Here is a 25,058-nt window from a genome sequence, read left to right as displayed (position 1 = left end):
ATAGGGCCCAAAAGGTGCCATTTTCTGGGAACTCAGACTCTTGGAAGAAACTGTAAGAAGAGGACCCCACAGATCACAGGCAGAGATGGAGGCTAGTCTTAGGGGGTGGATCAGTACACTGCTCTCTCTTCAGGTGACTACCTGGCTGGCTAGGAGCATAGATACTGTCACAGACGAAGGAGGTGGTTTGGGGCCTGTACCAGGCTGGTTGGCCTTCCTGGGTTAAGTTTCAGTGGAGCACTGGCAGGAATCCCAGCCTTTCCATCAGAAACAAAGCTAGGGTTCTTCCGTTGCTGCCTCCCAACTCCCTCTGGCAACTGGGGCAAAGTGCTTCTGTTCCTGAGCCTTGATGTTCTTACCTACCCACCAGGGTGAGGCGTTTTGGCCTTGTATCCTTATCTTTTTATATGACTTTGGATACTTTTGAATTCCCTGTGTCAGGTTCAGAGGTACCCTCAGCACCCTTAGAACGGACCGTGGGTGCCCTCCTATTGTCATTTATGAAACTGAAGGCTCTTGTGTATCATGACCTGCACCTGACCCTGGCAATGCTGAAATCATTGAGTGAGGTTGCTATTCCTGCAACTGCTTGAAATTGAGAAGCTTCACCCTATCCTTCAAGGCCCTCAGAATGTGGCCCTAATATACATGAGCCCAGCAAGAGGCAGGCTGGTGATGGAGGCAGTAAATGTTAGGCTTGAGGCAGTAACACAGGGCTTTAGGGAATGCAGAGGAAAGAGTCACAGAAGAGCTAACACTTGAATGAGGAGTGAAGGCTGAGGTGGCTGGCAGGTAAGGGTAGAAGAGCAGTGAGGTAGGCAGAGGGAGTAGTTACAAAGAAAGGTCTGGAAGCTCATGGGAACCTTCCCTTTCCTGAGGATGGTTAAAGTCAATTTGGAACCATTTTCTTACCTCAGGAATGGGATGGGTGGAGAGTATGAAAATCTTGTGGAAGAAGGCCTGGATTCACCCTGAGTCACTGGACTTCATAGGTGGCTGATTTTGGCTCAGTACAAATCTTTGGGAGGTGGTAAGGCCCAGTGACAGGGATGTTGAGGAAGCACTTTAGATATTTAATTCCTTATACATTTCATTTGTTATTTATTTTACAAATGCTAATGAAGCAGCTCCTCCAGGCCAGGCCCTACTGTAATTACAGAGGATACAATGATCTTTAAGACAGGACAAGTCCCTGTTGTCACAGGTCTTGTACCGTAGCAGGGGTGTTCAGTTAATAAGCATGTAAACGAATAACTAGGTTAAATTATTTCAGGTTGTGGCAGGTGCTGAAGGGAAGATAAATAAGAGTCATATGATAGAGTAACCAAGATTGGTGGGGGGCAGCTACTCAGAGAAGGCCTTGGAAGAGATGTTGCTTGCTTGAGATGAGACTTTATGGAGCCAACTGCTAAGATCAAGAGGACAAGAAGAAAGAGCAAGTGCACAAGTCCTGAGGTTGGACAGCTTGAGTGTTGCAGGAACAAATGAGGGTTGGTGGGGAAGCAAAAGCTAAAAAGGCTTGAACTGAAGGGTAAGTTGGGAGAGATGAGCAGGGCCCAGGTCCCACACAGGGCCTTGTAGGTCTGTAGAAGATTTTGAATTTTATCCTGTGTGAAGGGAAGTCATAGATGGGATTTGAAATAAGGACTGACTTGGTCAGATTTGCATTTTTAGAAGGATCAACATGGCTTCTGCAAGGTGAATGAACTGTAGGAGGCAAGAATGAAAGCAAGAAACCAGTAAGGGGGCTGTAGCAGTAATTCCAGCAACAGACACCAGTGACAGACCTGGGTGCTGGAAGAGAAAGTGGAAAGATTCAGAGATGTGGCTGAGAGCTTGCTGATAGGTTGGGTGTGGGGAATGAGGGAACGAGCAATACCTGGTAGGTGTTTGCCCTCTGATCCCAGGGTCCCCTTCCACTGTTGGATTCTGGGGCTGAGCTGCCATCCATCGCACCAACCGGGGGGCATGATCTCCTGGTCAGATCTCCAAACCTGACCTCTTGCCTCTCCCCCCTCTGGCCAGGTCTCCCTTGCCAAATTCACCCCAGCCCGCTGAAGCGCTCCATGTCGCTCATCCCCACGAGCCCCCAGGCCCCTGGTGAGTGGCCGAGTCCAGAGGAGCTCGGGGCCCGGGCTGCTTTCACCACGCCCGACCACGCACCCCTCTCGCCCCAGAGCAGCGTGGCCTCCTCTGGCAGCGAGCAGACGGAGGAGCAGGGCTCCAGCCGGAACACGTTCCAGGAGGACGGCAGTGGCATGAAAGGTACGACGGGAGGACAGCCCTAGGACCCTCTGGAGAGAGGCTTCTGCATAGCTTAGAAGACAGAAGGGAAGCTTCCAACTTCCTGTCCCATTACCCTCTACCCTACTGTAGGCAGTGTCAGGTCTGAGGGGAGTGAGTCCCTGCCTTTAGGGCTCTCATCTGCAGAGAGATGCCTATAGGCCCTGGTCTGATGGGGGAGAAACCCCTGCCCTCAGACACCCCAGCCTGACACAGCAATAGCTGATGGAACAGAGGTTCCAGGAAGACTTTTAGGGACATCAGTGAGGTCCTTCTAATATATATCAAGTCAAGCAGCTCAGAAGGGTCAGATGTCCTGATATGAGGGAAGGCCACCTAGAAGAGTGTGACTGGGCAGAAGAAGAAGTGGCTTATGGACTCTGGGCTTTTCCCCACTCCTCCCAGTTTTTGGCAGTTTTTAATGTTACCTCTGGTAACATTCTATACACATATTCCACCCCCGCCTTCAAGGTGGAGTTCCATGGGGCTTAGGAGAAGGTGGGCTGATGTTGGGGCCTCGGGGTCCCGCCATGTATGGAACATTAAAAACTACAAAACACTGCTCCCTGCCATGACCCTTCCTCTGCCGTAGTCACAAGGTCCAGACCCCTGACCTCTTGCTCTCCTTTTCTACAGATGTGCCCTCATGGCTCAAGAGCCTCCGCTTGCACAAGTATGCAGCCCTCTTCTCACAGATGAGCTACGAGGAGATGATGACACTGACTGAGCAGCATCTGGAGTCTCAGGTGAAGCCCCAAGGGACCATCAGGGAGGTGTTGGGGACAACACCATTTTGACATTACCCATGCAGCCCAATCCTCTGGTGTCTCTTCAGGCCTTGTTAGGGCACCCCAAGTACCTCAGCTTCTTATTCCAGCTTCCTGTCCCCTTCTGCCCCTACCACAGAATGTCACCAAAGGTGCCCGCCACAAGATAGCCCTGAGCATCCAGAAGCTACGTGAGAGACAGAGTGTGCTCAAGTCCCTGGAGAAGGTGAGGACCTGGTATCCCTATCTCCCAGCTGACTTCCCAGTGTCTCTGGGTGGCCTCCCCAGCCCTCGGGAGGCCAAGAACAAGTTAGATCACAGGGTTTACCTGCCTGTGGCTGAGAGGGTTCCCTCCGTTTGTGTCCTGGTCTTTCTCTCCAGACTTTGTCACTGTTAACTCAATCCCTCTGTTTCCTTTGGGTTTTCCTTTTCTGACTAGTATTTCCAATGGAGCAGAACGTCTCCCTGTGTGCATGATCTCTCTTTCTATTTACTTTCTCACCACTCCCTCCCCTTCCATATCTGCGTTTTTGCAGCCTTTTCCCCTTTCCCTGTCACTGCTTCCTGGTTCCATCCTTGTGGGACCCTGAGGCCCCAGCATCACCACCTCCTGAGCCCCATGGAACTCCACTTTGAAGGGGGGTGAAAGGGAATATGTGTATACACGTGTGTATGTATGTGTGCCTGAGTGTGTGTGAGCTTGCAGTGTCCTTACATGCCTTTTCTAAGTGGTAGGACTCAGGGTTCTGCCAGCCCTCTCCAAGGTCTGTCTGACTCCACTTGTATAGTCATTCTATGGAGCTGTGGCAGTCAGCGTGTGACCCTGGATGTGTTTTCCCCACTCAGGATGTGCTGGAAGGCGGGAATCTGCGAAATGCTCTGCAGGAGCTGCAGCAGATAATCATCACCCCCATCAAGGCCTACAGCGTCCTCCAGGCCACTGTGGCTGCTGCTGCTGCCACCACCCCTACTGCCAAGGATGGGAGCCGGGGGGAGCCACCACTGCCAGGTGCTGAGCCTCCCCTGGCTCACCCCGGCACAGACAAGGGCACTGAGTCCAAGGACCCTCCAGCTGCAGAGAGCTACCCCCCTCCACCAGCTCCGGCTCCCACTGATGGCAGTGAGCCAGCCCCAGCTCCCGTCGCCGACGGAGACATCCCCAGCCAGTTTACACGGGTGATGGGCAAAGGTGAGACAACCCAAGGCCCGGCAAGAAGTTCTGGACAGGGAGCCAAGTGGACCCAGTCATCAAATCGAAGTTAAATGATGGGGAGCAGAGCTTTTTAAAGTACTCTGGGGGGATGCCTGGATGGCTCAATGGTTGAGCATCTGCCTTTGGCTCAGGGCCCGTGTCTCTGCCTCTCTCTCTATGTGTCTCATGAATAAGTGAATTTTTAAAATCTAAATAAATAAATAAATTTTTTAAAGCACCCTGAGGACTAGATCACTTCAGAGAGTGCTGAGACCAAGAGTAGCGAGGCCCTGCCCTTAAGTGTGTCCAGGCTGATGGTAGGAGAGAACCCTTACTTACTATTCCAGTGTCTCCAAACTGAGCAGAAGGTGGGACAGTGTGTTGGTAGAAATTGTGTACAGTATGAGGCAAATCCACTGGTTCCTTCCTTCACAGGGGACTAAAGGCCACAGGATAAGTCTGGTGAAACTCCCAGTGGTCTTGGCCTTTCCTGAGACAGCATGGCATAGCAGACTTTACACTTGGGTCCATATCCTTTTAGCCACGTGACCTGGGGCAAGTGATTCAACCTCTCTGAGCCACTGTGGTGGGCTTTATATATTCTCACGGCAGCCAGGTATCATGCTTCACACATAGCTAGAACTCACGCAGCCTTGGTCCTCTTCCAACTTTTGTGCTGGCCAGCAGGGGCTGAGGAAGCTAGAGGTTGGCAGAGGACATGCTGGGGCTAACTCTCCTCCCTTTCCCTTGTCCCTCAGTGTGCACCCAGCTGCTGGTGTCCCGACCAGACGAGGAGAACATCACCAGTTACCTCCAGCTCATTGAAAAGTGCCTGACTCATGAGGTAAGGCCTCCTCTAGGGTTCCAAGCAGGAAAAGGCTCCCCCCATCACTCTCAGCATCCCTATTCCTCACGTGGTCCTCAGGGCCCAGCCCGGCTGCACTCACCCTCTATCTCCAGCCCTCATCTCACCAGTGTTGGCCCTGGCGGCTGCCATGAGCTCTCCTTCTCAGAGCCTTACTACATATTCCTTCTTTTGGGAACCAGTTTCCTCTTCCTCCTGCTGGTCTCTCAGCTCTCAGTTCAGACATGTGCACCTCAGATGCCTACACTGGCCCCTCACAGCAGATTGGGCTTCTCACGCCTCCTGGGCTTCTCCCCCACAGTGCTCATCACTGTTCAGATCGCATGTGTGTCTTTTCCCCAGCTGAACTGTGATTTCTGCGTGCGCAGGTTACTGCTGCATCCCAGCATTGCCAGCACAGAGCAGGCAGGCAGTCGGGTGGGTGAATGGAAGGCAGAGAGGAAGGCACACCCTCCCTGCTTCACACTCCCAATTCTAGGCGTTCACGGAGACGCAGAAGAAACGGCTGCTGTCCTGGAAACAGCAAGTGCTGAAGCTCCTCCGGACCTTCCCGCGCAAAGCCGCCCTAGAGATGCAGAACTACCGGCAGCAGAAAGGGTAAGCAGGCAGCCAGGGTGTAGGAACCTTCCTTCCCAAGGCACCGATAGTGTTCAGTATGCTGATCGCGTTCTGGGCTGGGAATCGGTTGTCCTCATTCAGTCACTGGGTAAACCTTACACAAGTCACCCAGTGAAGACTTTCCCGGAAGAAAATCAGGGTGTTCTTCCCACTGCAGCAGGGTGCTGAGCTGACAGAAGCAACATCTGGCCCTTTGCCTGTCCCCTGTCCTCACCTGTGTGTAGAGAGCTGTGAAGTCTCTTTTCTCCACAAATACTAAGTGTCACGCTTGAGAATTAAAGTTAGGAGAACTGCTGTAAGTGGATGTGAGGAAACCTTTGTCCACTCCCATCTGTGTCCTGAGGGTACCTCGGGGCAGGAGAACAGTGTGTGTGATGCAAGGATTGGACAGGGAGTCCTTGTTCATAGCAGGTCTGTGTTCTGTCCTTCCCATGGGGATTATGGGAGGGGAAGGGAGGAAGGGGTGGACAGAGAGGGGCCCCAACCACCTAAACTGACACCCTGCCTTCTACTCTTTCACAGCTGGGCGTTTGGCTCCAACTCCCTTCCCATAGCTGGCTCTGTGGGGATGGGGGTGGCCCGGCGGACCCAGCGGCAGTTCCCAATGCCTCCCCGGGCCCTCCCACCCGGCAGGATGGGCCTTCTGAGCCCTTCCGGCATTGGGGGCATCTCCCCCCGACATGCCCTCACTAGCCCCAGCCTTGGGGGCCAGGGCCGACAGGTGAGCCAGTGGGAAGCAGAGGGCCTGGCGCTTCTGGGATTGGGGTGGTCGTGCCTGAGCTGTGCATGTCCATGTGTTTGCACCTGGGCCTGGCTTAAATGGGAGAGGCTCCTTTGCCAGCTCCACCGAGCCTGGGCCTGGGCTTCTTCCCACTCAACTCACCACTTTCTGTTTTCCTCTGCCCTGTGTAGAACCTGTGGTTTGCCAACCCTGGAGGCAGCAACAGCATGCCCAGCCAGAGCCGCAGCTCTGTGCAGCGCACCCACTCCCTTCCGGTCCATTCATCGCCCCAGGCCATTCTCATGTTCCCTCCAGGTAAGCTGCCTCCACCATTGGGGCTCCGCCTCAACAACACCCTTAGGTGGCCCTTCTCTCATTCCCATTCCCACTATCCTTCCAGCACCTCCTTCTACCTCCCATCACTCTGTACCCATCTTCCCACATCATGAGTTTTCTTATACCCTCCCCTCTCCCCCACTGCAGTTTTCCTTCTCAGATCCTGCCTGCTTTCTCTGTCTTCTCTCTCCCCTACTCCCAACCCCTCATTTCCACACCTTTCCTTCTTGTGTCACAGTCTTAGTGTCTCTGCTGGTCTCCGTCACCATCTCCCTAGAGGATTCCTCTCTAAAATACTCAGTCTGGAAGGGGTGGAGGGGGTGAGACAAAGCATCAAGTTTTCCATGCGCGGGGAGTCCTGCCTGTCAGTCCACTGGGATTCTTTCAGGCAGGAACCAGCAAACTTCAGTTCTTAAACCAGGTTCCACACTAAAGGGTCTGTGAGGTGAGATGACTGTTTTTTCTCTGTTCATAGAACAGTGTAGAGATGAGAGATCAGAATGAGGGTGAAGTTGGCAAGAGGAAGGTTAGAGAAATGCTAGCCCGGCCTTGCTTGTCAAGTGGGGGTGTCTCTTGCCCTGGGCTGGACCTGCTGCTGGCCACTGAGGCTGCAAAGGCAGAGAAGGCTGTGGGAGATGGGGCACCTGGCTGGCTCATCTGTAGAGCATGCAACTCTTGATCTCAGGGTTAGGAATTCAATCCTCATATTGGAGGTAGAGTTTACTTTAAAAATTTGTTTTTAACTAGACTTGTAGGTGACCCTAAGGTCTTCATGACATATAAAGTGCCAAATTTAGTGGCTTTCAATTTATGAGATTATGTGAACTGCCATCTGTCAGAGGCAGAGGACCCTGTCCACTGTGTTCATCCTAGCATAGGGCTTGGCATATGGTAGGCATCTGTAACCGGATGCTAAATGACTGGATGGGTGAAATGCACAAGCAAAAAGTTGATACAGTTCTTTTTACTGGCGTGCTGTGTGCTGGACTGTGTATCCGACAGCTTTCCTACTCCATCAAATCAGTTCCTCCCGGCTGTGTACATGAGGGCACTGGTATTATTCCCATCATGTCAGTCATAAATCTGAGACTCAGAGAGGTGACTTGCCCAAGGTCAAAAAAATATATATTTGCTAAGAACGGCCAGTTAGGTGTCCCAACATGGCCTGAGCTCAGAGTTCATTGGGGATGTGATGACTGGTGAGGCTGGGAGTGGGAGCAGAAGAGTCTTCTGAACCCAGGCAGAGAGCTCCGGCTTCCTCCCCATAGCAGTGAGGAGCCAAGGAAGGGGTTTTAAGCAGTATAGGGTGGGGTCAGCTCTGCTCAGGAGTGGGCTGTTTCCCAGACACCAGAACAAGAGGCCCTTTAGAGGTGATTTGAGGACAAACCCCATGGCTGCTGTCCTGATTTGCCGTCTGCCGGGCCTGCCCAGATGACATCCTGCCCAGGGGAGCAAGTCCAAGTGGGGTTGGGAAGGGTTCTAATTAAGCTTCTGCACCAACTACAGAGCAGGTCATCAGTCAAGGAGTATGGGGCTGCCCAGTGCCTGGGGCCAATGCCCAGACTGTGCCTAAGGCAACATGCAGGGTGCGGCCTCCAGGAAGCGCCCTCAGCTTCCCACACTCCCTCAGCCTGCTGGTCAGGCTTTCTGTTCATTGCTAAGCCTCTCCCTGCTCTGTGCACCCCCGGCCCGACTGTCCTTCACCCCTGCCCGATCATACTTCCCATCAGTGTTTGCCACGTCTCACATGCGGTTCCTCCGTCTCCTGCCTCTCCCTCCCTCCCTCCCTCCCTCCCTCCCTCTTATCCCTGTCAGCCCTCCCCCCACGGCAGCCCATCCAGTGCTCATCCAGTGCTCTGTCTCCCAGGCTCTGCACTCCGCCTCAGCTCAGCCTTTGCCTCTGTTCTCTCCCCCTCAGACTGCCCGGTCCCTGGGCCTGACCTGGAGATCAATCCCACTCTGGAGTCTCTGTGTCTGAGCATGACAGAACACGCCTTGGGTGGTGAGCATTTCCTCTTTCCCTGACCCAGCTCCCACCTACCCAGCAGCGTCTCTGCCTCTGAACTGAGCAACTCAGAGCATCCTGAGGGGTCCCTAGGGGAGGCCAGCCTCCAGGGAGGGCCTGACTGGGATGACAGGCTCCCGGAGCGCCTTTTCTTGGGCCTCCCGCCACTTCCTGATCTTCCTCCCTTCCTCCCTTTCTTACCACAGATGGGACAGACAAAACCTCCACCATCTGACGGGACCCACAGCCCAGCGCACCCATAGGCTCCCTGGGCGGCGGGCGGGGGCCAACCCCCAACGGGCTTCTCCGCGACAGCGAGAGGGTGGGCTGGCTCAGCTATACATTCTAGTATTTTTCTACTCTCTCACCCTTTTAACTTTTGTTTAACATTGGCACACGCCTTGCTCACTCCCAGGCCCGTCGAGGGATCCCTGCTGAGGCTCAGGGAGGTAGGGGGCAGCCAGGATAAAGGGAGCAGGGACTGGCTAGCCTGACTGCCCCTCCTTCCCTCCCTCATCCCCTACCTGGCCCCGTCCCACCCCTGCCTCCTCCAGACTGCTGGCCACCCGCCCCTCCTAAGGGAGCAGCTTCCCCGTCTTGCGGGGCCTGCTCAGCACCATCTGACATCTGGGGAGAGGAGCGGGGTTGACCACTTGCTCTCCTGGATGTTATTTGAGAGGAGCTAAGGAGAAGGTGGTAGATGAGGAGAGGAGCCTCTCTCTCTCTTCTTATCACCTGCCTCTCTTCCCCATTCCCATCATTCCCCAAGGACAGGAGCCACCCTCCTTTCACTCACCTCCTTTTGCCCTGTTTATCAGAGGTTCTCTACAATTAATTTCTTAGGCCTATTTAAGATGCATATTTATATAGTTCTTAACGGTTTTTCTCTCTGATCATTCCCTCTCATTTTTAGAATCCCCAGGCCTCTCTCTGAGCCAAGACAGTGGCAGGGGGAGCCTGAATTTACGAGGGGAGAGGGCAGAGCCCCCTCCTCCAGACCCCCTAGCCCTTCCCCGCTTCCCCCGTCCTGGCTCCCCGGATGCAGAGGTTGAAGGCCAGGAGCCAGGGCAGCCAGTGAGGTCAGGAAGTCTGTTGCCTTAACATCCCCTTCCCGCAACCAACACACCCTTGTCCACTCCCAGGTCTGGTTGCTGAAAGACTTGGGGTAAGGAATAAGGGAAAGGGGATTGTTTGGTTTTTGGTTTCTTTCCCCACCCCTTTTCTTTCATCCTTCCCCACCCCCCCATTCTGTCATGACCTCACTTAAGTGGAACACTATCATAACCCAGAGATTTGTCCCAGCTGTGGAGTCACACAGACCCTCTGGTCTCTGTTCCTGCTGAGGGGTTGTGCTGGGGCCCAGGTGGAGGGAGGGGATTTGGGGGTTCAGGCTGTGGGGAAGCCAGGGTCCCCTATTCCAACCCCCTCTTCCCACTCAACCCACCCCACCCCCCACTGGGACATTCTCAAGCTTTTCACACCGAAAAGGAAAAAAATGTTATTTTTAGATACATTTTATGAATAACTTTTGTTATGAATATGGCTGGTAACCATTGTGTATGTTATTAAAGATACAAAATGTTGGGAAAAAACAAAAAACCAAAAAAAAAAAAATTTTAAAACCACCGCCCTCCCTGCACTCTCAGCCCATTCCCCAGACCTTCTTGCCTCTGCCCTCCTAGTCTGGACCTCCCTCAGCTCTGAGCCCAGGGAGGGGGAGGAAGCCAGGGGGTGGGGTGGCCCTGGGGATCTGCTAAGGTCCCCACCTCCTCTCCCAGTGCCGGGCTGGGTGGGGTGTCAGGTTTATTTATGTACCTCTTGCACACTCATCAACCTATGCAAGTCCCCCACCCCGGCCCCTCCATGTTTCTGTGCCTTTGCTCATTCCCCTCAAGCTCCCAGGGCTTCTCCAGTCCCCCTCCCAATAGCCCCGGGAAGTGGGATGGACAGGGGCCACCTCGTTTGGAATCAGCAGGGTGTCCCTCGTACAGGACCCTCACCACCTCCCAGCCAGTCCTGTCATCTTCACTACCCATCAGGGTGAGCTGGCTCTGCCTGGCATTGGGAGGTGGTGAGGGACACCCCACACACACACAATGGGAGGCGAGAGCTGCCCCCTTCCCCCCACCTGACAGCAGAGTGTGCAGGACGCAGGCGGCCCCACTCTGATGAGCAGGACCCTGACCCTCTTCTGTTCCAGCCCCCCCAAGCCCCCTGCCCCCGCCATGATTTCACCCTCCCTCCTATTCCCAGCCCCACTGGCAGAATCAGCTTTGAGTAACTGTACAGTTTTTCTCGCTGTTGGAGAAGACTTACTTGTTGGAGTTTCACTTGTTTAATGGTCTGGGCTTATTTTGGAAAAAAAAAAAAAAAAAAACAAGAAACAAAAAAAGGATTCTGACCTTTGTTATGCTACATTTCATGGAAAACCTAGAGGCCTTAGGCTGAGGCCATCGAGCTCCTGGGACAGGGCGGGAAGGAGAGGTGGAAGCCGAATGAGACCATAGGGCTGGGAGCGGAAGTAAAGGGAAAGAAGTTGGCTTTATTAACAGCAAGGCCTGGAGGAGAGGAGGGAAACAAAGCGAAGGGTTCGCAAACAGACCACTCAAAAGTGCCTTCCTACGCATAATGCTCGCATTATTATAATCGTGTCTGCACCAACCCTGAAGGGCCTGGGACTCAGTCACTGTCACTGTCAGCTTCACTGGAATCAGAAGCTGCAGCTTCACTGCCATCCTCCTGGGCAGAGTGCTCACTACCACTGGGAAAGGGACTGGCGCTGCGGCTCCGGCTCCGCTGGCCACCCCCATCACTGCCACTGTCCGAATCGTTGTCACTGCCATGGGCTTGGCCTCTGTCCTCGTCATCAGAATCCGCATCGTCTTCTGAATCTGCATCACTGCCAAAGATCTCCTCTTTGTCCCTAGCAGCCCGGGCCTCGTCTTCACTGCTCTCATCCTCCCCGCTACCACTCTTGTCACTCGCCTCGTCCCTGTCACCCTCTTCGCGTTCACTCTCACTGCCTGAGCGCTCATCCTCGCTGCCTTCCTTCTCACTGCTGCTGCCTTTCTCGCGTTCCTCATCTGTAAGGAAGCAGGGAGAAGTGAGACCCAGTTTCCCACCCTTCCAGGACTCCTGGGGTTTGGCCTCTCCAGCTTACCTGAGCCCCCAGCTTCTTTCTCTTCCGTCTCCATCTCTTCTTCCTCTTCTTCTTCGGGTTCGTGGTTCTCCAACTGGGCCTTCCGTGCCTCCTAGAAGCAGCAGGGTTGAGGGGGAAGAGAGTGTTCTGTTAGGCTTGTTTCTCTCCTTACCCATTCCCACCCTCCGTGGGTGCCCTGGGCCAGTGATGCTTGTTACCTGGGCTTCTAATTCCTTCTCATTCATGTCCCGGTGTTTGACCACAAGCAGGGCATTAGTACCGGACTGAACCCCAGCCTTTGCCCGGCGTTTACTCAGGCGGACCCTGCAGTGGGCAAGTTGGTGAGGAGGGGTATGTGGAAGATGCATCTAAAGACCACAGAGGGGGATCCAGTCTGACTTGATTCTTACTATCTCACCAATGTTTAGTTCAGAACAGACCAGAAACAATGTGGGTTGAATGAAGGAGACTACACTCAGGTCGGGTAAGGGAAAGGGAAGGCTAATAGCTCCACAAGTCCCCTGTACTTATAAAGTGTATGTGTATACACACGTGCGTGTGCACACACAACACAAATGTGTGCACATAAGAGATTTCAAGGTGAATTAGTTACCAGCACTTAAAAGCACAGAATCTAGATGGCTGGCTTTGGGAAAATGTTAAACTGTGGCCCCTTTTCCTTCCCATAGCATAGCAACAATAGGATGGAGCCCTTTGCTGGGCCAGGTCACGGTGCCCTTGGAGGTTGTCAAGAGCTCCAAGTCACTCAGAGCTCACCAGCCCACTGTGCTACCTTCTACATGGATGGGATCAGAGTTTGGGATCTCTTGCTTTAAACAAACTCAAGGTCACACTTTCTTTCCTAACCCTTACATTACACTGAGGGCCCTAGCACAGGAGTAAGTAAACAAACGTCTAGCTCTCAGGGGAAAGTTTGTTTGGGGGACGGGGGGAGGGGGGGGTGTCACCTTATTAACTTGGATATCCAAGATTTCATTTAAAATCTTTATGCTAATTTGACGTATTACTCTGTATTTTGTTTATGCTGACTTTCACATGAAATCTCTTATTATCAGATGGAATTTGGCTATCTACCCTACAGAAAGGCTCAATTTCCTTCCTGGGTTCTTTTTGTTAGAATTAGGTCCAGCTCCCATGCTTGAGCAGGCTTCTGCTGCTCCTGTTTAAAATGCAGGAGAGACCAATCCTTATGTACAAATGACCTGCAGTGTAGTTCCTGTATACCCCAGGATCAGGATTCTAAAGCGCGGGCCCAGGCTAATCTGAGGTAGGCGTGTACCAAGTACCTGGTCTCCAATTCATTGTAGTAAACCCCATCACCCTCCCGGAAGATGAAGAAGTAGTTCTCCTCATAGCCCTTGCTAGCTTTGTTCTTCACATTCCAGTTGTACTCCCGGGCAATCTTGTAGTCATACCTGATGAGGATGATGGGAACAAGGTCACCCCATTTCTTCCTTATGAGGGGAAAAAAGGAGACCCAATTCTCAATCCCCAAAACTTAACCCCAACCCACGCACACATCATCTGGTGCATAGTCCATCTCCTCCTCCTGGTCCCGCTTTCGTTTCTTCAGTGTCTCCTCCACAGGCAGGAAATAAGCCACAAACTGGTTCCCTTCCTCATCCATCATGCCTCTGGATGGAAGAAGAGGAGAAAATGAAGAGTGAGGACAAAGGGGCAGTGAGGAACATGGGTGGGCAGTGGGGCTACTTACTTACCTGATCATGGCCTGAGACATCATCTCCAATGCAGCTGCACCACTCGTGTCCTTGGGGGCTGGGTCTGAGTCAAAAATTACCTGAGCACATGGGTTGATCCACATCTGGGGCAAGAACACTGGCATTAGACTGGGATGAGCAGCGATGGCAGGCTATCTTTGCTGCCTCCCTGCCCTGGATCTGACCTTAAAGTCTGGGAAGACAGGCATGACCTCGACCGGTGTCACTCGGGGCTTGCTGTAATGCTGGGAGATCTGGTGGGGGCAAAAACAGGGTTGGTGAAGAGGAGGACGTGGAGTTTTGGAGCTGCACCTTGTTCTGCCTGCAACCACCATCCTACCCCAGTCCCTCAATTACCGACTTCTGGGCATCTTCAAAAGTTTTCTCAATAGCTGTGATCTGGCTATCCCTGTCTTTGTAGATTTCTTCCTCCGTGAACTGTTGCTTCACAGAAACCCCAATCCTACAAGTAAAGAGAGAGGCCTTTAGGGATCACTGGACACACCTGAAATCTCCGCTTTCCCTCCTTACCCACCACAACTTACTTGACCTCAGGCTTCTCATTGGAGATGCCATAACGGTTGAACTCAGTGGAGATGTACTCAGTCTTCCGCATCCATGGCACCACCTTCGCATGCTGCTGGGATCTGGGGTAGAGTATTAGGCACTTAGGACCCACCACTCTCCTCCCATTATAGACACACACACACCTGACATCTCCAGTCCCACTCAGCACACTCACCTCTTGGAGCTTGTAGGGGCCTGAATCTCCTCTTCCAAAAGCTTCTCATCAGCGGGATCGAGGAGTACTAAGGGAGAACAAGAGGGTCGTGAGGCAGGACCTGGCCTTTGCTGGCCTAGAGCAGGTCCTCCCTGCCTTCCCACACACCATTTGGGTCGATGCGGTAGGTATCCGGGTTGATAAGGTCAATGGTGACCCCCAGGTCTGGCTCAGTGAGGAGGTCGTGCTTGTGTTGTTTTTCCAAGGAAGTCGCTTTATACTGGACGAACCTGGGTGGGGAAACACGCATTATGGCTTCCTGATTCCAGCTTTACCCCTCACATCCCTGCTTCCCAGAGCCTAAGCCTCTCCAGGGAGGAACTCAAAATGGGGAGTGTCCCCCACGCTGGGGCCAGAAGCCCGGCTCTTCAGTGGGAAGAGACTTGGACACTGCTTGTTTCATTCATTAACAAGTATTTACGGAGCACCTAGTGTCCTGTTGCTAGGTGATGAGAAAAGAGCAGTCAACAAGAAAAGCAATCCTTGCCCTCAAGGAACTCATGATCTAATTGAGGTATTTCACCAACCTCCATCTCCGCCTCACCTGTTCTGGTCAAAGGGGTAGGTGATGAACTTCGGGTCGAAGGGGATGTCAGGAAGGCTGTTGCAGTACTTGACTCGACAGACCACTCCGGACCTGGGAACACAGTGGTTCAAAACCTGGCCCCTGCTGCCCCACCTCTGCTCCCAGCCCCCACTGGCCCACCCCTTCTGGGAAAACACAATGGGGCTCACCTCTCCGGCAGAGTCCGGTGAGAATTGGGCCTGGTAGGTAAGAGAGACACATTGACAAAGATGGAAAAAACCGGACAGAAGAATGAAGGAGGTTTTTTTCCCCAAGTTTTTAAAAAAGGGGAGGTGGGGGTGACACATGGTAAATCCTTTGGGCAGAGGTGCTCCAAGTACTTTAACGGAAGGAGCCTAATATTCAACTCCTCCTAGGGAAAGTGCAAACGCTTTCCTGAATGAAGCCAACTGCTCAGTCGCTCTTGGAGGGGAGGTCTTACGTGCTCAATCGCTTTTGGCAAAGGGGTTCTCGAAATGCTTCACTGGAGTAATAAACGCACAATCCCTTTTAAACGGTCTCCCCATAGCCTAATCCCTGAACTCCATGGCAGGGAGCGGGGACAACACCCCATCCCTGAAGGAACCCACCCCTGTCAAAGGTAAGCGCTCCGTGACGTCACGGCGTTCGCGGCGAGGGTCTCACATCACGGGCAGACCCGGGGGCCGGCGGCGTCGTAGGAAGCCACCCGCGCCCGGCCCCAACCCCCGCCCGCCCGCCTCGCCGAAACCTGGAGACACCCAGAGGAAAGCGGAACAGCCAGGTGGCGTGGTGCCTACCTGTGGCCATCCTCCCGCTGGGCCTGAGTCTGAATGGTGGGCGCCATGGCGACAAGGCGAAGGAGGCCCGGACGGGGTCCTTGCTGAGCCGCGGGGAGACGCGGAGGGGTGTGCCGACGTCGGCGGACGCCTGATCCGAGGGAGGCCTCGGGTTGGCGCCGCTCTCAGTCGGGGTAGGGTCGAAATGAGGTCGCCTGGTGAGAAGAGTGCCAGTGGAGACTCGGCTAAACGAGAGCAGGCAGCGCCAAAGACGGACTCGCAGCTCCGGCTCCACCAACTGCCGCCAAGACGTTGAGGACCCGACAGGTCGCCTCAGGCCGCGAGCCCTTCTGGGAAATAGAGTCCGGATTAGACCCACACCCGGATTGGCAAACGGCTGGGTAAGGGGCGGGGCGATGGAGGAACAGCCTCTTGTGATTGGCAATCGTCAATGTGGACGTCTAATTTGAGAGTCAAGGGGGAGGAGAGGGAGAGGGGGTTATCCTTTCCTCCCATTGGCTGAGTGGCTTGGGAGGCGGAGCTAAGTAGCAAACGGGACCTGGAGACAGAGACGCCAAGAAGAAACCGGGAGAGACGCTCTTGTGGCGCACTTCCGGCGCGCTGGGCGAGGAAGATGGCTGCGTCCCAGCAGCAAGCTGCCGCTGCTTCGTCTGCCGCGGGTGTGTCGGGTCCGGGTTCGTCTGGTGGCCCGGGTCCGCAACAGCAGCCGCAACCACCAGCACAGTTGGTGGGGCCTGCCCAGAGCGGGCTTCTGCAGCAACAGCAACAGGACTTCGATCCAGTGCAGCGTTACAAGATGCTCATCCCGCAGTTGAAGGAGAGTCTACAGGTGATTGGCCGGGAGCGGTGAGAAGCTAGAGGGGTCTTATTCTCTGACTCCAAGGGGGAAGGCAGAGGGCCTCTTTAGTCTGGGAGAGAGCAAAGGAGCGTTGGAGAGGCAGGAAGGGGGAATGACGTTTGGTCCTCTTGATGAGGCCAAAGCGAGGCTCTGCAGATTGACAGTGTGAGCGGGATCAGCGGGGGTGTTGGGCCTGGGAATGGCCGGAACTCGAGTGGGAGGGAGTTTAAAGGAAAAATAAGGCTCTGGTTGTTAATACGCGAGGAAAAGCCTGGCCTGTACAGAGATTATTTCCATGATTGGTGGATGAGGCAGGAGTGTAAGATCTGTCGGAGATTACTGGGAGGACCCTCGGTGAGAGCGGGCTTCTAGGAAAATCCTGCTACTCTGGATTGACAGGAGAGGTGCCAAGTGATGAGAAGCCTTGAAATTGAATAGATCTTAGGGAAGAGTGTAGATCTACCAAACGCACTTTTGGCAGATCTACACCCCCTTCTGTTTCTCTATTTCGTGCCCCCCTTTTTTTTTAACTAGACCTTGATGAAGGTCGCAGCCCAGAACTTGATTCAGAACACTAACATTGACAACGGACAGTGAGTATAGCCGCTTTCCCTAGTCTTAGAAACTCACACGCGGATCCCCACCCACTTATGCCCCCTTCCTTCTATTTTCGAGCCCCACTCCTTAGCGACCACCCTTGCTCTTTTGCCTCTTCTAAAACAGTCCCTTAGGCCGTGCATTGGGGTTTCTGGGCCTAAACTTGGTTTCCTGATGGATACTTGGTTGGGTAGACACTGAAGTCCCAGAGATTGGAAATTCATTCTCCAGTCACCTTCTTCTCCTGGACTATAGAAAGAGCAGTGATGGACCCATACAGCGCTTTGACAAGTGTCTGGAGGAGTTCTACGCACTCTGTGACCAGCTGGAGCTCTGCCTGGTAAGGGGCCTCCTAGACACTGGGTGACCACAGCCCTGCCTCAGTCCCCAGGTCTCCGGAAACCCTGTCAGTCGGCACACATGGGGCACCTCCTATGGGCCACTCTTGTGCTTCAATTGATGCTGGGGACATGGTGTTGCTCTGATCCTTGCCTTTACTAAGCTTCCAGTTCAGTGGGGGTGACATACATCCCCAAATAGTGACAGCTCAGAGTGGTCAGGGCTAGGATGGGAGAGGCACAAGAGGGGTCAGGATTAAAATGAGGGAAGTTCGGGGGATTGTGGAAGCCCAGAGAAGGCACCTGACTCTGCCAAGGACAGGGCAGGGAGAGAATGGCTCAGGGAAGTTTACAGGTAGAGAGCACATTGGAGCTTTGGCTGGAGCAAAAATGGAAGAGGGTGGGTGGTTAAGAGCACAGACTCTGGAATCAGATGGATCACCAATCTCTACTTGTGACCTTTGGGTTTCTCCTTTAAGAAATGGATTTTGGGGAAAGACAGCAATATCAAATATGTAAAAAAACAACATGGTACTAAGCATGTGGCAAACGTTTCCTGTAGTATCATCATCATCATCATAATTTTAAACTTGGTTTTGAAGGAAAAGTCAGAATTTGAGAAGTCTGGTGGTGGTAGAAAGGTGTTCCAACCATAAGGGACAGCTTCTACTTTAATTTCCCATATCGGAATGTCATGAAATTCAGTTTAGCTGAGGTTTAGTATGCATTAGGGCTTGTGGGATTTTTTTTTTTTTTTAGATTTATTTATTTGAGACAGCTCACGTGCACAAGCTGGGGGAGCGGCAGAGAGAGAGAGAGGGAAGCAGGCTCCCTGCTGAGCACAAAATCTGACACAGGGTTTGATGGCAGGACCCAGAAATCATCACCTGAGCCAAAGTCAGGCACTTAACCGACTGAGCCACCCCCGGGCTTGTTGGCTTTTGAATATAGCCCTGAGGGTGGTGGGGAGCCATGGAGGGTTTTAAGCAGGGAAGAACATGGCCCTGCTGGCTTTTTTAGTAAGAAGATACTTCTGGCTGCCAAGTGAAGGATGGGTTAGAGGAGCCAAGAGTGGAGGCTGGAAGCCCAAGGAGGCCACCAGGACAGGATTCAGGTAGGCCAGGCTGCACCAGGACAGGGCCATGAGGAAGTGGGGAAGAACAGATGGGAAAGCTGCTCAGAAGGCTTCGTTAACAGACCATGGGGCTGCCGGACTATGGGAGGAGTCCTCTCCAGGATGAGGCCCAAGGCTGTAGTTGGAATAGCAGTGCCATTCCTGAGACAGGGACCCAGGAAGAGGAACAGTTTGTTTAGGAGAGTGTGACAGCTCAGGAATTTCAGGGGAGGCTGGGGATATAGATGTGATGTTACTGCGGAGGTGGGAACTGTGTAGTGCATGTGGGTGGGACAGCCCCTAGAGGGCATGAGAGCAAGAAGAGATGGGACCTGGGAATTGCCCCGTTTAAAGCTTGAGCAGGAGCATCTGGGTGGCTCAGTGGTTGAGCATCTGCCTTTGGCTCAGGCCGTAATCCTGGGGTCCTGGGATCAAGTCCTGCATCGGGCTCCCCGCAGAGAGCCTGCCTCTCCCTCTGCCTGTGTCTCTGTGTCTCTCATGAATAAATAAATAAAATCTTTAAAGAAAATAAACATTAAAAAAAATAAAGCAGGCAGCCCCGGTGGCTCAGCGGTTTAGCACCGCCTACAGCTCAGGGCGTGATCCTGGAGAGCCGGGATCGAGTCCCACATCAGGCTCCCTGCATGGAGCCTGCTTCTCCCTATGCCTGTGTCTCTGCTTCTCTCTCTCTCTCTCCTCTCTGTGTATTCTCATGAATAAATGAATAAATAAATAAATAAATAAATAAATAATCTTTTTAAAAAATTAAAAAAATAAAGCTTGGGCAGAATAAGAAGTTCTTAGAGGAGCCAGAAAAGAAGGAGGAAAACCAGAAGCAGGTATCATCAGAGAAGCCACTGCCAGGGTCAAGGCTGGAGTTAGGACAGTCACAGCAATAGCAGCTGACATTCATCAGTTAGCACTTAATGAAGCGCTAGGACCTGTGGCTGTCTCACACACTCACGGTTCTCACCCGAGGAGGCAGCAAAGGTAGTCATTAAACCCATTTGATTTTCCAAAGGAGGAAACAGACTCCGAGAGGGGAAGCTGCATGCCTGAGGTCACCCAGCAAGTGACCAGAGGTTCAGGCTCTGACTGCAAACCCCTGGGAGTCCAGAGGCCCAGCCAGCTACCCCATGCTGGCTCTTGGGGTGGAGTTGGGAGCACCAGGAGGGACACTGATACCACACCTTGCCTGCCTGTCCACAGCGCCTGGCACATGAGTGCCTGTCTCAGAGTTGCGACAGTGCCAAGCATTCGCCAACTCTGGTGCCCACGGCCACCAAACCAGATGCAGTACAGCCTGACAGCCTGCCCTACCCGCAGTACCTGGCAGTCATCAAAGCCCAGATTGCCTGTGCCAAGGACATTCACACCGCTCTGCTGGACTGTGCCAACAAGGTCACGGGCAAGACGCCGGCACCACCTACAGGCCCTGGGGGCACCCTGTGAGCTGGCAGGGCTGGGAGTGGGGCAGGCCCCGGGGGAAGGGGACAGGGAGGGAATGAAGAGTGACCTCAAAGCAGCCTGTCTCCGACTTTTCTTCCCGCCTGAGTTCTGTGGCCCTAGCCAGCAGGGGGCAGCAGAGGCCAGCAGGGGGCGCGCAGGGCGGGGCCTTGCTTCCCCTGGCAGCCTGCCGTCCTGTCCTGCCGAGCCCAGGATGCACTTTGGACCCCCCGTTGATGACCTCTTACAGGGCTCGCCCCCAGCCTGCCTGGGCAAAGAGCCCTGATCTGCCTCTCTCCCTCAGTCTTTCCTGACTTTGTCCATTTGGGGGTGGTCTTTCTCTATTTGCTCCCTTTTCTAGCCGTTTCTCTGTGTGTTTCTAAGGCATGTGTCTGTTGTCTGCCTCTCGTTGGGTCTCTTTTTGTCCATTTCTCTGCCTCTTGGTCCTATTTCCCTGTCTCTGACCATCTCTGTCTAGTCTCCTTTTGCTCTATTCTCCCAGTTCTAACTGGGACTCTAGTATGAAGGGGGCTAGATTCTGGGAGCCAGACCCCTAGGCTACCTGGGGTTAGAGGAAGGAGTTTCATTTCCAAGGGCCACAGCCAAGTCCAGGGATCCCCAGCACCTCCTTTGTCAGCCCAGCACCCCCAGTCCTTAGCCCAGGAAAGGGGAAGTGAAGGGGTTCTAGGCCCTGACCTCAGCATGCCTGGTCTGGGAGCAGCTTACTCCCCCACCCGAACCCGGAGCCTGCGTCAGCAGCACTCAAACAGCAGCATTGTGCAATCCGTGGTGAAGCCTAGCCCAGCTGGATGCCTGGGTCCCTGTATTTTTAGCCCCAAAGGAGAAGTGAAAAGGCCCTAGCAGGGGTGAATCATCAGTCCTGGGGAAGAACCCAGGCGCCTGGGCCCCAGCTCCAGGAAGCAGGCCTTGGGGAGGGGGCTTCAGGGAAGGAGTGGCCCACCAGGCTCCCCTTTTCCCTGAGAGCAAGCCTCGGGAGCTCAGCCATGGCTTTCAGGCCTGGGCAAGTGCAAGGCGGAGCTACCAGCCCAGGCCCAGCTGTTGGGGTGAGTCAGCCCGGTTGCGGGGACTGCCCCACCCAACACCTTCTGTGCCCTGGTTCCCATCTCGCTGCCCAGAGGCCTCCTGTCCTGGACTCCACATCTGTAAGGAAAGCCTGGGACGTGGAGACCTGTGATTCGGCCAGAGCCCAAGTCCCCACACTAGAGTCCTGGGAAATGGCCAGCCTGTGTGTGTGGGGGGGTGTGGGTGTGTGTGTGTGTGTGTGTGTGTACACACCCCAGGGAGTTCCTTTCTTAAAGTCCCAGGCAGGCATGTAGGGCAGACCCCCAGGAAGGGCAGCAGGCCTCTGTGGGCACTAGCTGAAGATGCTGCCCACAGGAATAAATGTGACACAAATGCAGGGCACATGTATGGAAATTGGCATTACTTTGTTAAAAAACTTTAGTTTGAGAGCCTAGGTTGGGTGGTGGTCCGTGGGTATTCATTATCATTATTATGATCTGTAAATAGATGTCACGTGGGTTATTTATTAAGTAGATGAGAAGATTTACTTTGGGGGAAAAAAGCCCTTGACAGAGGTCACGAAGTCCTCACTGAGAGGCTGAACTGGAGCCAACTTGAAGGCGAGGGAGTAGGCATGTGGGCATTTGGAGGAAGAACATCCCAGGGAGAACGTGTGGGCATTTGGAGGAAGAGCATCCCAGGGAGAAGAACATGAGTGCAAAGACCTCGAGGCAGGAATGTGCTGATGTGTCTGTGGAACAATGCGGAGGCCTGGACCACAGTGCAGGGGGCAAGGGTAGAAGTTGCCGAAGGTCACAAAGGACCTTAGTGGAGATTTTTACTAGATCATCAGACCAGAGGGAGATTACACGGCCTGGTGCCCCACCACGCACTCCAGGGAAGAGCGCACTTGAGATGCATGGCCACAGAGGGCAAAACAGACCCTGGGGACATGGGCGCCGGTGGCCCCCTCTCCCCCAGCAGAGAACAGCAGAACCTACCATCCTACAATCCCAGAGTCCCCAGGTTCTCCGTCCCAGTGACAGTCCCCCAAACAGACTCTAAAGGAACAATCCAACCACACGAATATACAAACAACTCTCTAATCACCACTTAACCCACTATCTTTCACCCCATCGCAGACTTTGCCCATGACTGGCTGACTCAGCCCTCCGCTCAGCTCAACATTATCGAAAGTAGCCTTAGCTGCGGCTAGATAACGCTTCTCAGGTACAAGTGTGTGCGTGTGTGTCTCGGCTGGGCCCATGGAGGGGGCGAACAGTGACCGGCCACCCTCCCGGTCATGTGCGCTGTAGACGTCAGGAACCAAAGTTCACCAGTTTCACTGCCTTGTGACTGGGCCTCAGAGGGAACCTCAACCAGATTCTGGCCTCCGTGTTCTCAGCTTCCCCCCAGACAAGGATACACACGTTTGGGAACACCGGTCACTGCACACACAGCTCCAGGGACCCCGCACCGGGCCCCAGCCTCCTAGAGTCCCGCAGACGCTGAGGCACAGGGCTTCCCGGTGGGGGCGCACAGATCCTCCTCCCGCCAGAAGACAGGGCAGCCAGACCCCTGACCCCGCGCTCCTCGGGGGGTCACTCCAGCCCCCATAGTGCTTCAGAGCTACACGCAGATGTGCGTGCAGTTCATGTAAGTCAGACGCTGTCGCGAATGCCGCCTGGAAGACACTTGCAGCGTACACATTCCCACACCCAGGGATGCTTGAGCAGCCTAGTCAACCGCACGGTGGCAGGTGGTTTCACACATCCCTTCGCGCAGCCGCGGCAGGCGGGCCTGTCCGTACCCAGCCCTCACGCAGGAAACGGGGCGCACACACTCGCGTCCCACACCTACTTCCCCCTCACTGTGCACCCGGCCACACCGGAGCACACTCGCTCCCACCCGCAGCGCGCACACACACACACACACACACACACACACACACACACACACACACACACGACGTCGGCCGCGGCCCGCCCACCGGCTGGCCCCGCACTTGCACACTCGGCCGCGCCCGCTCACGCCCAGGCACGCCGGGCGCGCACACGTGCCGCGAGTACACGCTCCCCTGCTCGCCCGCGCACTCGCACCGACTCTCACACCCCCGCGTTTCCCGTCCCCGCTTGTTTTTCTGGAAACTGCTCTCCGTTCCCCTCCCCCTTGGCCGGAAGTGCTCGCCGTATTTTTAGCCTCTCTGGTTTCCGCCCCTTTCCTCCTCCCTCGGCGGGGCGGGGAGCTGCCCCCTGCACCCCGCGGGGGACCCCGGCCATCCCCTTCCCCACCGTCATTCCAGAGGGGATTCCCGGCCGCCGCTGGGGCCACGGATTTTCCCGCTGGCTACGTGGGGAGCGGGGAGGAGTCCTGCCCCGAACTTCCTCCCGGGCCGGGCGTCCGGGGCCTGGACGGGGTGGGGGGGAGCCAGGCTCCTCGGTGGGAGGGAGGAGGGGCTGGGGGCTCGGGCTCGGGCTGGAGAGGGAGGGGGGGCTGGGCGCCCGGGCTGGTGGGTCCGACGTAGGAGGGGCTGGGGGCCTGGTGTCCGGGATCTGAGCAAAGAGGCGGTTTGGAGAGCTGCCCGGTCCTCCCCCAGATCTGAGCAAGGAGGGGGCGAGGCCCGGGGCCCTGGCTCCCACCCCCTGCGTTTGGGTGGCGGTCGGCCCTTCCCCGCGCAGAGCCCCCTCCAGCCTCTAAGAGCGTCGCCCAATCCCTAGCGTCCTGGCTCTCGGGGCCGATGACTAAGCAGATAGGAGAGGGGACGGGGTGAGCCTGACTCAGGGATGGGAAATGCTCCCTGTCTCCAGGCAATCGAAACTCCTCTGGGATCGCGGCCGGAGCCGAGCCACACTCCGGGGACCCCAGGGTGTCCCCCACACACACACACCTCCCGCTCTCCCTACCGCCGTAATCCCACTAGCGGCCCGGGAGTTTGGAGCCCGGCCGGGAGGCGGGCGGCAGGCACCTCCCCTTTCCCCCTTTTCCCCCGTTGTCCCCGAGGCTGTGTTTACAGGCGACACAAACCCTGGTTACAAGAGAAGAACCCGGGCGTCCGGGCCGAGCCTCCTCGTCACCGCTTCCAGGAAGCCCCCCTCCCCCGCCCCTTGCGAATGAGTCACGGGCGAGCGGGAGGCTGCAACCGTGCCAAAGGCGCCCGCAGCCGCCCAGCTCACGGGACCGGCCGGGAAGGCCCCTCGGCCCCAGAACGCGCCGCACAGGGATTCCCCCGAGCTCCGTCCGACGGGGCAGGTCGGTGCGCCGGGCAGTGTCTCCGCCTCGGTCCCAGCGCGCGGCCGCAGCCCGCAGAAGTCAACTTTCCGCCTGGGTAGAGCCGCACCCCGTGGCAACGACTTCAGCCCCCATGTTTTTGCACTCCGGGCGCCCAGCCCACCGAGATCCCCTTTGAAAGTGAACTTTCTCCCCAGGCCTTTGTAACGAGTGTCACGCAGGGCACCCCCTCGACCACAGCGGCCTTGCCAGTGTGGGTTGTCACCCCCGCAGACTGGGAGTTCTCAAGGCACACCCCCTCCAAAAGACGCCCGTGCGACCACCAGTTGGGGGGGGGACCCGTTCCTTCCACCTCCAAACAACTTTCCATCGGCGGCAAACCCTCGTCCGCAATAAAAGACACACACACACACACACACACACACACACCCCGCCCTTTCCAATCTTGAGTTTTCTCAGAGGGCGAACTTTTACTAACAGGTTCGACAACAGTAACTCGGCCTGGGTCTCCTCGAGTGTACAATGGGCACAACGCGTCCTTGAGTGGATGGCCGTAAAGCACTTTCACGCAGCAGAGCTGGGGGGCGGGTACCGATCAGAGGGGCCATCTGCTGCGTGAGCTCGAGGGGCCCCCTTCCTGCCTCGCCAGGGATCCGGGGCCCCCCGCCCCCGCGAGTCTCGGGG

The 25,058-nt window shown here is 55.1% G+C and overlaps 3 protein-coding genes across 5 annotated transcripts in view; 2 read left to right on the top strand and 1 right to left on the bottom strand.

Moving 5' to 3' along the window:
- Nucleotides 1–10,325, top strand: part of SAMD4B (sterile alpha motif domain containing 4B) — a 38,050-nt gene extending 27,725 nt beyond the window's left edge. For both annotated transcript variants that reach the window (XM_055309637.1, XM_055309638.1), the window contains exons 4-13: nt 2,026–2,265; nt 2,920–3,029; nt 3,190–3,276; nt 3,897–4,239; nt 5,001–5,086; nt 5,586–5,704; nt 6,248–6,446; nt 6,638–6,761; nt 8,701–8,784; nt 8,994–10,325. In XM_055309637.1, the coding sequence (XP_055165612.1) occupies nt 2,026–2,265; nt 2,920–3,029; nt 3,190–3,276; nt 3,897–4,239; nt 5,001–5,086; nt 5,586–5,704; nt 6,248–6,446; nt 6,638–6,761; nt 8,701–8,784; nt 8,994–9,022 (1,421 nt within the window). In that variant the 3' untranslated portion in view covers nt 9,023–10,325. The remainder of the gene's footprint in view (nt 1–2,025; nt 2,266–2,919; nt 3,030–3,189; nt 3,277–3,896; nt 4,240–5,000; nt 5,087–5,585; nt 5,705–6,247; nt 6,447–6,637; nt 6,762–8,700; nt 8,785–8,993) is intronic.
- A 984-nt stretch (nt 10,326–11,309) lies between these two features.
- On the bottom strand, nt 11,310–16,046 carry PAF1 (PAF1 homolog, Paf1/RNA polymerase II complex component). Its single transcript, XM_055309639.1, has 14 exons — nt 15,791–16,046; nt 15,182–15,211; nt 14,991–15,083; nt 14,555–14,676; nt 14,408–14,474; nt 14,211–14,312; nt 14,023–14,128; nt 13,851–13,919; nt 13,666–13,769; nt 13,465–13,581; nt 13,234–13,362; nt 12,145–12,250; nt 11,948–12,038; nt 11,310–11,870 (listed from the first exon to the last, which is right to left on the bottom strand). The coding sequence occupies exons 1-14, from the start codon at nt 15,835–15,837 to the stop codon at nt 11,467–11,469; spliced, it is 1,587 nt and encodes a 528-aa protein (XP_055165614.1). The 5' UTR covers nt 15,838–16,046; the 3' UTR covers nt 11,310–11,466.
- A 273-nt stretch (nt 16,047–16,319) lies between these two features.
- Nucleotides 16,320–21,556, top strand: MED29 (mediator complex subunit 29). 2 transcript variants are annotated; one of them, XM_055309641.1, is made up of 5 exons: nt 16,320–16,619; nt 17,163–17,221; nt 17,481–17,565; nt 19,140–19,160; nt 19,975–21,556. In XM_055309641.1, the coding sequence occupies exons 1-5, from the start codon at nt 16,404–16,406 to the stop codon at nt 20,407–20,409; spliced, it is 816 nt and encodes a 271-aa protein (XP_055165616.1). In that variant the 5' UTR covers nt 16,320–16,403; the 3' UTR covers nt 20,410–21,556. The 2 variants fall into 2 exon arrangements, with proteins under 2 accessions (XP_055165616.1, XP_055165615.1); XM_055309640.1 differs by lacking the exon at nt 19,140–19,160 and having other exon boundaries at nt 16,337–16,619; nt 19,887–20,202.
- The last annotated feature ends 3,502 nt before the right edge of the window (nt 21,557–25,058 follow it).

This window comes from Nyctereutes procyonoides, unplaced genomic scaffold (assembly GCF_905146905.1).
Source record: "Nyctereutes procyonoides isolate TBG_1078 unplaced genomic scaffold, NYPRO_anot_genome, whole genome shotgun sequence".
In the NCBI taxonomy this organism is placed as follows: Eukaryota; Metazoa; Chordata; class Mammalia; order Carnivora; family Canidae; genus Nyctereutes; species Nyctereutes procyonoides.
Note: the sequence above shows the minus strand (reverse complement) of the source record. Positions and strands in the feature narration are given on the sequence as shown.